The sequence below is a fragment of the Eurytemora carolleeae genome, unplaced genomic scaffold (assembly GCF_000591075.1).
Source record: "Eurytemora carolleeae unplaced genomic scaffold, Eaff_2.0 scaffold2225, whole genome shotgun sequence".
In the NCBI taxonomy this organism is placed as follows: Eukaryota; Metazoa; Arthropoda; class Copepoda; order Calanoida; family Temoridae; genus Eurytemora; species Eurytemora carolleeae.
Genome location: NW_019398110.1, coordinates 11,052 through 22,815, shown reverse-complemented (window position 1 = coordinate 22,815; position 11,764 = coordinate 11,052). Strand labels below are relative to the sequence as shown.

Below are 11,764 nucleotides of genomic sequence, written 5' to 3'. Positions count from 1 at the left end.
CTCCATTTTGTACATTGAAGGTATTTGAGAACGCATTACCCCATCTAACATTACATTTTTGATTTGAGTAAATGAACATTAAACACCTTAATGCTAGAGGTGAAACACCCCTCTCCAATAACTCTGTGAAGAGCACTTCCCATGACACAAGATCAAATGCCTTACTCAGATCCATTGCACAAGCATAAACTGCTCTACCAGCTCTGTTGTAATAATCCACTACAGAGTTGACCCCCCAGCTGCACATTGTAGTACTGGCTAGCTTCTGAAAACTAAACTGAAGTTCATCTGTGGTCAACTTATCAGAGTTTAGAATTAATATCAACCAGTCAAACCATTTTAGAATCAAGCTGCCAATGGCAATTGCCCTGTAATTGTCACTGATAGCAATGTCATCTAAGTTGTACTATGGGCACTAATGTGCACAGTAGAAAAAAAGCAGGAATTTTGCCTGTAGCCAAAAACCATTTAAATAGGGTGGTCACATGATCTATTAACTTGTTAGATGCATTCATTAAGCAGTCAGAGCTGAAGTCAAGTAATGCATCACTTTTCATTGCTTTCATTTTATTTAGTGCATCTTTGACTGACTGTGTGTTAACTTTATTTATATCATCCTGTAATCCATGATGAACTCTTTCATTTATATTTTGCTGTGAATATCCTTTATCTGACAAAGTCCGTATTGCTTTCTTTTGAAGTTTAAATAATTTTCCTATTTTATTGTTTGTTGATTACCCCCATGCTAAAATACCATACTCTAATTGAGATTTTATTAAACTTTCATAAACTATCTTTCTTATGTTTAAGGGGAGAATCTTTTTAACGCTTATTGCTATTTAAACTATTTTGTAAGGATATTCAATCCAATTATGGTATTAACAAAATCTAGCAATCTTAAAAAAAACTTCCTGTACGCAAGCTACCTAAGCTTAGCCTATTAACCTCCCAAAGTTAAAAGATAATAATTTACTTATTTATTGAATACAATTTGGTGGTTATAACAGAATAGAAAAGCTTAAAAGTACTTAATACACTAAAACTAAATAGATACCTTTCATGAACATAATAATACAATAATAAAAAGGCCAAGAATTCAAAAGGGGGATAGGAGGGGGAAAAATTGAAGATATAAAATGAAAATAACTGTTTACCCTTGAATTTGAATGAGCTATCATTAATTTTCTGGCTGAAAATTAGGTCACACACTGCTCTGGCGTTCGGACTAAAACCATTTCACACACTGCTCTGGCAGTGGTCAAAGGGGCCTTTATATAGGGTTTGAAAGGGGGGAAAAAGGGTATTTGCAAAAAGGGAGGGGAGGCCTGGTTCGTAGGGGCAATTAGGGCCTTCTAGAAAAGGGGGGAAAAAAGGGTATAGATACAAAGGGAGGGGAGGCCTGCTTCGTAGGTGCAATTAAGGCCTTCATGTAGGAGGGGTCAAAAGGGTATTGATACAAAAAGGGAGGGGGGAAAGACTCGGCTCGTAATTCAAACAGGTAATTAGGGTAATTAACGTTAATACATCAGGCATTATTACAAAATAATTATAGATTGGTGAACTAAAAGTAATTTTGATGACAATTTAAAAATGAACGATTAAACAATATATGACAAAACTTCTCTGAGGATAAATTGATGGTATCAATAATCTCATTCAGGTTGTGTTTCTAATTATCAGACTCAAGGTCGACTCCTTCATCGGTGCTTTCATCACTCTCACTGGAAGTATCTTCATCAAGAACGCAAAGAGGCTGAAATAAAATAAATGTTTAGAAATATATATATATATATATACACGCTTTTCAGTAATATCTCCAGTTTCTGGTTACTCATCATTTACCAGGTTTAGTAATATCTCCAGTTTCCGGTTACTCATCATTCACCAGGTTTAGTAATATCTCAAGTTTCTGGTTACTCATCAATCATTAAGTTTAGTAATATCTCCAGTTTCTGGTTACTCATCATTCACAAGGTTTAGTAATATCTCCAGTTTGCGGTTACTCATTTTTCACCAGGTTTAGTAATATCTCCAGTTTCTGGATACTCATCATTTACCAGGTTTAGTTATATCTCCAGTTTCTGGTTACTCATCATTTGCAGGTTTAGTAATATCTCCAGTTTCTGGTTACTCATCATTTACCAGGTTTAGTAGTATCTCCAGATTCCAGTTAATTATTCCCCAGGTTTAGTTATATCTCCAGATTCCAGTTACTCATTATTCCCCAGATTTAGTAATATCTCCAGTTTCCACTTTCTCAACATTTATCTAATTTAGTAATATCTTCAGTTTCTGGTTACTCATCATTTACCAGGTTTAGTAATATCTCCAGTTTCCGCTTACTTATCATTTACCAGGTTTAGTAATATCTCCAGATTCTGGTTACTCATTATTCACAAGGTTTAGTAATATCTCCAGTTTCCGCTTTCTCATCTTTTATCTAATTTAGTAATATCTCCAGTTTCCACTTACTCATCATTCACCAGGTTTAGTAATATCTCCAGTTTCTGGTTACTCATTATTCCCCAGGTTAAGTAATATCTCCAGTTTCTGCTTTCTCATCTTTTATCTAATTCAGTAATATCTCCAGTTTCCGCTTTCTCATCTTTTATCTAGGGTTTCCATTCGCAAAACTTTTGCGCAATTTTTGCGGAACGAAACGCAAAATTTTTCTTTCATTGTGCATTAGTTTTGCGTGAAAAAACAACAATTTGCGCAATCATTTGCAAAAATCATTTCGCACAAAATTGCCGTTTTTGCAAAACTCAAGTTTTGCGCAATTCTGCAATTTTGTAAAAATCAAACGGTTGGTGACTGTGTGTGTTTCTTAGAATTCAATTCTAGAAAAATCTTGTTTTGGAATGTCTTCCTATTAGTCACTATTACATAATTGACCAATGACAGTTAAGAAGAGTTCAAATCTCACGGGCGCTCACGTTATTCACTTGAAATTATTTAATTGGAATAAAATATTGCCAAGTTTCACACTCTCTAATTTCTATTTTATTAATTTTGGTCCCTTAATTTAAACTTTTTGTAACTGAAAGTAACCAATTGAGTGTAGTATAATCGTTATGATACTCGTATGTTAATATTTTTTTTTTGGAATAAATCTTCAGTTGTTTAATTCTAAGCTTAGAATATCAATTTTTGACAATTTGCCTAAAAAGTTTTGCACAAATTGCGCAAAACTAAAATTTTGTTTCATGCCCAAATTTCTCAAAAAATATGTCCGGTTTTGCGCAAAAAAAATAGCGCAAAACTCATTGCATTGCGTTTCATGCGCAAAAATAGCACAAAAATTTGCAAAAAAAAAAATTTGCACAAAAAGAGCGCACATTTTGCGCAAAAGATTTAACCATTTCGTGGAAACCCTACTTTTATCTAATTTAGTAATATCTCCAGAATCCGCTTTCTCATCTTTTATTTAATTTAATAATATCTCCAGGCCCTTAAGAAGGAATACATCGAAAAAATTTATCAAATGTCGTCTTGACAATTTTTCAATGAGTTTTATACTATATTACGTAAATTTCAGTATTTGCGAAAATAAATAAATTATAGCCATGAATATGCAGGAACAGTTTTAAAGAGTTCCATTTAATCATTTAATTAAAAAACTAAATATCTGCAACATTCCATTATCAGAAAGTGAAGAATACGACATTTGATGAATTTTTTCGATGTATTCGTTATTAAGGGTTTCATTGTAGTAAATCTCAATATAAATTGCATTGATCTCCATCTTGTGAAGACCAATGAATTAACTTAATTCCTCTCCGGTATTTAGGCCTTGGCAACTTTTTGTTAGCTGCAAAAGCCATTAATTTGTTAAGCCTAACCCAACCTGAATTCGAATACCATCTAATGGAAAGATTAAAAATTTGTTTAAACTCAAAAACATTAACAGCTTTCACCACTAACGGTTAGTTGCCGAAGCCCAGGCCTACAGATATCGAGATCAAACTTTGTAGTTTGACTTCTGTTACATTAAGTTTAGTAAAACTGCCGTTTTTCAGGATTTTACAAGAACAAAGAATTCAAAATGCTTATTTTAAATATAACAAACAATTAATTCTCCATTGAAATTATGGGACTGTATAGAGGAAGAAATCCCCGAACGAGGATGATGAAATCCGCAAATCTCCTCGTTATTTATCATGTATTTATTTCTAGAAGCAATTAAATGTACTTCTAAAGGATATCACTTTCTAAAGTGTTTTGTTCTAGAATGCATGGATTAGTTCGTTTGACCAGGAGTACCTCGCTAGAAGATGTATGCTAGTAGCCGTATTCTATCAGATCTTTCTCTTCTCAGGACTCTTTATTGTCAACTTTATGACAGGTTTGTATTCCCAATATATTTACTGAATAATATTTACTATACTCCTTTTTATATTTCAGTTGACGGAGTACTAAATCCTTCCATTCTATTCCTCAGTAATTGTCTTCCTGATAATCCATTGACAAATGATTATATTCTCATTTACAATATTTTTGCAATTTTCATGAATTTTGGCATTTTAACCTTCACAAACGTGTATGTCCAATGGAAAGTAAGAATGGAAAGTGGTGAGTCCTTTTCCTGGGTAGAATGTTTTCAGTTTAATTCATTGAAATATGCTAGTTTGGGAGGTTTAGTTATGGCCGGGTTTATCACACTTCACATCCTGACTTTGATAAAAACCTGTTCACCTGTGTTTCAAATAGTTCAGAACACAATAATAGTTGTTGTTCCACTCTCCGTCCTTATCCTCATAACCATCAAGGAGAGAGAGTCTACCCTCCCTCTCCTCTACTCCAAGTTCAGAATTCAGGGCTGGTGTACTGAGCCAAGGGTAGAACCGGAAACGGAAATATCTTACAGAACATCGGAACTTGGACCAGGAGGAAGGAAGCTAAGAACGCTGGACCCAAGAAATCTTGGTCCCATTTTGGGTCATTTGGATGATATTGACGACGGTGGAATATACGTTGGTGAGTAATTATCTAACTTTTAGATTTCAGAACTTTAATTTCAAATCCAGAATATATACGGGGGGNGGGGGGCTTGACACAGGAAACTGACATTAACCAAAATTAGGCATTATTAAATTTAAACTTTAGCAAATTTATTTCCATCTTTTGAATTCTTGTTTTTTTAAAAATGCTCAAATTTTTTTTAACATTTATCTATCATTTTTCTTTCCAGCCTTTCCAGTTCTACATGATATAATTCAAATATGTTTGGTGTATTTAAGCCTCTTCAACTAAATATCTATTTATATGTATAAAACCCTAGTATTTTTTTTCTTCAACATTTTTGTTATTGTCAAAGTTAGTTACGTCAATTTGTTTTGAATAGAAGTGTTTTTTTTTATCCAAGGTTCCAAGTATTAAAGTTATGAAAAGATTTCTTTTATATTTATTTTAAATTTGAGATTTAGCAAAATTTTAAGAAAGAGTAGTGAATCTATTCTCTGCCTGTTGTCTTAATAGCTGATCACATCAATACCACATCTGTATTCTGTTCCTCTCTTGCAAAGACTAGGAAAAAATGTGATCCATTTAATAAATTGTTGGTTTAGTAAAAAAACGATCGTTTTATCAAAAATATAATTCATAAACTTTTGGAAAATTTGTTTGTTCAGTAAAAAACTTTCATCTTTTCATGTTCGTTCGAACGATTTTAAACGATTATTTTTCCATTTCTCTGAACGATCCATTTTGTTTGTCCATCCACACTCTTTTCCACGAAAATTTTCCAAAAAACAATGCCCATCTTTACTATCAACCTGAATCTCTGGATACTTTAAGAACCCCCTAATGAGAGTACAGGACTGGGAAAAGAGCTTTTTTTAAATTAAAGAGTCCGGAAAAAAACGTTAACTCTAAATCGTTAACTAACGCAAAAAGCCGTTATGTGTTAAAATTGTGTGAAACTTGCAGAAAATAAAAAAAACGAAAAAAATTTCAACAGAATTTTTGCCAATAGCGAACAGAATTTTAACTATTCGTTTGCAAAAAGATTTTAACTATCCGTTAGCAAACCGAATTTGAACTATCCGTTAGCGAACAGAATTTTAACTATCCGTTAGCGAACAGAATTTTAACTATCCATTAGCGAACAGAATTTTAACTATCCATTAGTGAACAGAATTTGAACTATCCGTTATTAGCAGACAGAATTTGAACTATCCGTTAGCAAACCGAATTTGAACTATCCATTAGCAAACAGAATTTTAACTATCCGTTAGCGAACAGAATTTTAACTATCCATTAGCGAACAGAATTTTAACTATCCGTTATTAGCGAACAGAATTTTGACTATCTGTTAGCGAAACAGAATTTTAACTATCCGTTAGCGAACAGAATTTTAACTATCCATTAGCGAACAGAATTTTAACTATCCGTTATTAGCGAACAGAATTTTGACTATCTGTTAGCGAACAGAATTTTAACTATCCTTTAGCGAACAGAATTTTAAATATCCATTAGTGAACAGAATTTTAAATATCCATTAGCGAACAGAATTTTAAATATCCATTAGCGAACAGAATTTTAACTATCCATTAGCGAACAGAATTTTAAATATCCATTAGCGAACAGAATTTTAACTATCCGTTAGCGAACAGAATTTTAACTATCCATTTGCGAAGAGAATTTTAACTATCCATTAGCGAACAGAATTTTAACTATCCGTTATTAGCGAACAGAATTTTAACTATCCATTAGCAAACAGAATTTTGAATATCCATTAGTGAACAGAATTTTAAATATCCATTAGCGAACAGAATTTTAAATATCCATTAGCGAACAGAATTTTAAATATCCGTTAGCGAACAGAATTTTAAATATCCATTAGTGAACAGAATTTTAACTATCCGTTAGCAAACAGAATTTTAACTTTCCATTTGCGAAGAGAATTTTAACTATCCATTAGCAAACAGAATTTTAACTATCCGTTATTAGCGAACAGAATTTTAACTATCCTTTAGCGAACAGAATTTTAAATATCCGTTAGCGAACAGAATTTTAAATATCCATTAGCGAACAGAATTCTAATTATCCATTAGCGAACAGGATTTTAACTATCCATTAGCGAACAGAATTTTAACTATCCATTAGCGAACAGAATTTTAACTATCCGTTAGCGAACAGAATTTTAACTGTCCGTTAGCGAACAGAATTTTAAATATCCATTAGTGAACAGAATTTTAAATATCCATTAGCGAACAGAATTTTAAATATCCATTAGCAAACAGAATTTTAACTATCCGTTAGTGAACAGAATTTTAACTATCCATTAGCGAACAGAATTTTAACTATCCATTAGCAAACAGAATTTTAACTATCCGTTATTAGCGAACAGAACTTTAACTTTCCGTTAGCGAACAGAATTTTAACTATCCGTTAGCGAACAAAAATTTAAATATCCATTAGTGAACAGAATTTTAAATATCCATTAGCGAACAGAATTTTAAATATCTATTAGCGAACAGAATTTTAACTATCCATCAGCAAACGGCTAGATAAAAGTGAAAAGGTGCCCAGCCCTCTGAGACCCAGTTGTTGCTTCTCCGAAAGCTAAAGATTTATTATGCCAAATATGTATTTTAGTCATATATTTTATTTCCATCCTATTGCAGGCCTGAATTGCGATCTAGTTTTTTAATCAAAAACCAAAGTAGGGGAAAAATAATTTTTCCCGCATTTTTCAGACATTATTTAGAGATTTTTTAAAAACTTTGTGTTAGGTCCATGTGGGGTGTCTAAAGTCATCAACATTGGGTCGGGAAACTCAATTCTGGACTCTATAATCAATTTCCCCCTCTCCTTATACCATTTACCCCCCTATTTGCATGCAGACCTGATTTTGTGATCTAGTTTTTGAATCAAACAACAAAATGTAGGACAAATAATTTTTCCCGCACGTTTCTGACATTTTCCAAAAACTTTGTGGTAGGTCCATGTGGGGTGTGTAAAGTCACAAACTTTGGGACAGTAAACTCAATTCTGGACTCTATATTGCATTTCCCCCTCCCCTTAAACCCTCCCCCCCCCCCCCCTTTTCCCCTTCCTAAAGGCCAAAGACGTCTTCCGACTTTATTTCAACAGATTTCACTCTGATTTCTGCATGCAGAGCTGAATTGTGATCTAGTTTTGAATCAAACAACAAAATGTGGGGAAAAAATATTTTTCAGGCATTTTTTCAATGTTTACCTCACCAATTATTCTGTAAAAAACTGAATTGATAAAGATGATTTCTTACAAGTAATTCTTTTTTTTTTGGACTAAATGTTATATACAATTTTATTATTTTTTTCAAAGTTTACAAATGTTTAAATAAGGTTTCTTTTGTTGTTTTATCTTACAATGGGAGTTTCCTTCCTACTTTGTCTTTGTTCTGCTATAAATTCGCGAATAAACTCAGAGACGTAAATGTTTAGAAAAAAAATTATTTAGACATTAAACAAAGGCAAAGTATGAAGAAAAACTCTCATTTTTAGATACAACAATAGAAAACTTATATATCCTTTGATTTCGCTATTAACCTTTATTAATACTCACCCGTTCACACTTGCTTGTACTCCTTAGTCAGTAGATGTTCAGTAGATTTGTAGATTTTCCCAAATAGGTTTTGCGGATTCCCAATTTTACAAAAAAATATCGGATTTATTTCCATTTGATAAAAATCATGATAATATTCAAAACATTAAACATATATATAACTAAGAAAACCATTCTTAATAAACATGATAATAATTTATCTACAATATTATCTTACATTTAAGTTAGGTGATGAATCACTGAGCTTAGAATAAAGGATTCTTATAAAAACATTTGTAAACTTTTAAAAAAATAGATTAATGAATTATATAAATCATACACACATTATATAAAATAAATTAAAAACATCAATGTTTAATTGTTCTAAAATTAGTCCTAAAAAAGAATTACTTGCAAGAAATTATCTTTATCAATTCAGTTTTTTTACAGAATAATTGGTGAGGTAAACATGGACCTAACACAAAGTTTTTGAAAAAATGTCTGAAAAATTAAGGGAAAAATTATTTTTCCCCCACTTTGATAAAAAAACTAGATCACAATTCAGGCCTGCATTCAAAAAATTAGATATGGAAATGTATGGAAATGTGAACATTCCCCTTTTGATTTTTATTATAATACAGGGTTACCCACAAAGGATGAGACGTCGTAGACGACTGTACGGAAATATCACTACTGCCTGGTTCTCTATATTAGGATTCCCAGCAACTGTACAGGAATATCACTACTGCCTGTTTCTCTTATATTAGGATTCCCAGCGACTGTACGGGAATATCACTACTGCCTGTTTCTCTTATATTAGGATTCCCAGCGACTGTACGGGAATATCACTACTGCCTGTTTCTCTTATATTAGGATTCCCAGCNTACGGAAATATCACTACTGCCTGGTTCTCTATATTATGATTCCCAGCAACTGTAGAGGAATATCACTACTGCCTGTTTCTCTTATATTAGGATTCCCAGCGACTGTACGGGAATATCACTACTGCCTGTTTCTCTTATATTAGGATTCCCAGCAACTGTACATAAATTGAGTCTCTGATTTTCTAATCCCCATATCTTTGCAAACTTCTCGTGTAAACCTTATGAAGCCGCCCCCCGCCCCCCAAGAAATCTGAAGCGTTAATTATATTAAAAGCTAAAGCATTTCTTTATAGGTAATATTTTTAATTATTTGAAATTTTCATTTAATTTTGTTGAAATTTCAGGTCATTCCCCAACCTCAACTGCAAACCTGGCACAACCAAGCTCTAGGGAAAAGAAAAGAAACCATTTTCCAAGAATTCAACCATCTCTAGCCCTACCCTCAGGTCAAGGTGACATACCTCCAGTCCTACCTTCAGTTTCAGGATACCTACCTCCAGCCCTACCCTCAGGTTCAGGTTCCCTACCATCAGGTTCAGGTTACCGACCATCAGGTTCAGGTTACCAACCTCCAGCCCTACCCTCAGGTTCAGGTTACCAACCCTCAGGTTCAAGGGACCTACCTCCAGCCCTACCTTCAGGTTCAAGGGACCTACCTCATGTAGAATAAGAGAAGAGAGATGGATAAGGATTAAGGATTAAGGATTAAGGATTAACAGATGGAGAAGGACAAATTTATGCGACGCTGGAAACACTTTGTGACCTGGTAGCTCCTCTAGTTTCATCTTGCACACAAGTATGAAAAAAGCAAATTCTACTGGTTACATATCAGCAACTGAATAGCTCTTATTCAATAAGAGGAATAATGATGGGAAACATTTAAAAATTCAATCTTACTTGAAATTTACTTTAGTTTGACGTTAATTGAAGTTAAGAGCACAGTGTGGCCCATCACAGGCAGCCATAGTACATTCGAATTTCCGAGCCGGGTCAACCTTTCTGGTCCCAGTTTGTACTGTATCGCCTAGACATTGGGTTAATAAAGCAGACACTCAATAGGACTAGGCGGTGCAACAAGGTTGATGCGGTCAGACTTTAGTTTGAATTTACTTTTACTAAAGGGGCAGAGGTGCGTGCCATGCAGTATTAGATAGTATTTAGAGAGACAACTTGAAGATCGTCTTTGATCTTTGAAATAATTATTGTTTTATTTAATAAATTGAAATCATATCTCTGGTAATATTAAAGAAGGTTGACAAGTGAATGCTGCAAATTATTTCAAAAATCAAAGACGATTTTTAAGCTTTCTCTTATCTGTTATTTATGCAATAACGTTGGCATGTAAATCTTTTGAAGCTTTTAAATATTTTTTGTATTTTGTTTTTATACTTTATAAATAAATTATCTAACTTACTTACTGTGGCGCACATTAAATACTGGTTTTTTGAGACATCCTATACAAGTATATTCTTTATTATTTATATAAGTCTTACAGAATTTTTTAAAAGATTTAATCTTTTTAAATTTTCAGATTATTACCCAAAATCGCAATTGAGAGCTGAAAAAGATCTAATTTGATGTGGGAAACACCCTGTTCTTATGTAAACATTAAGGATGACGTGAGAAACTACTAGTTTTTAGAGACACTCTTGTTTACAAGTATATATTATATATTATATTCATATATAAACATCAGAGATAACATGAATAAATTATACCCATGGGTGAAAACAAATTTTTACTACATTTTACCAAACTGTATTTATTCAGCCTTCTTAGCGTTCACCATTTATTAACGTAAACTTAAACACATTTTCTCCTCTTTTTCCGACATTTTTTCTTATTTTTCCTTGTTTTCCTTCTGTATTTTTCCTTGTTTTCCTTCTATATTTTTGTTTATTTCTTCTGTTTTTCCTACTCTCTTGTTTCAACTTTACTAATCTTGATTCAATTGTCTACTTTTCTACTGTTTCAATTATTTACTTCTTCCGTTTATCATCAATTCCCCTGTTCATAATTTACTTCTTCTGTTTATCATCAATTCCCCTGTTCATAATTTACTTCTTCTGTTTTTCATCAATTCCCATGTTCATAATTTATTTCTTCTGTTTATCATCAATTCCCCTGTTCATAATTTACTTCTTCCGTTTATCATCAATTCCCCTGATCATCATTTACTTCTTCTGTTTATCATCAATTCCCCTGTTCATAATTTACTTCTTCTGTTTATCATCAATTCCCCTGTTCATAATTTACTTCTTCTGTTCATAATTTACTTCTTTTGTTTATCATCAATTTCCCTGTTCATAATTTACTTATTCTGTTTATCATCAATTCCTCTGTTCATAATT

The 11,764-nt window shown here is 32.7% G+C and overlaps 1 protein-coding gene across 1 annotated transcript; it reads left to right on the top strand.

The window, feature by feature from the left end:
* Positions 1-4,197: 4,197 nt before the first annotated feature.
* LOC111716825 (uncharacterized) lies at positions 4,198-10,426 on the top strand. Its single transcript, XM_023492320.1, has 3 exons — positions 4,198-4,345; positions 4,405-4,977; positions 9,758-10,426. The coding sequence occupies exons 1-3, from the start codon at positions 4,279-4,281 to the stop codon at positions 10,081-10,083; spliced, it is 966 nt and encodes a 321-aa protein (XP_023348088.1). The 5' UTR covers positions 4,198-4,278; the 3' UTR covers positions 10,084-10,426.
* Positions 10,427-11,764: the final 1,338 nt, after the last annotated feature.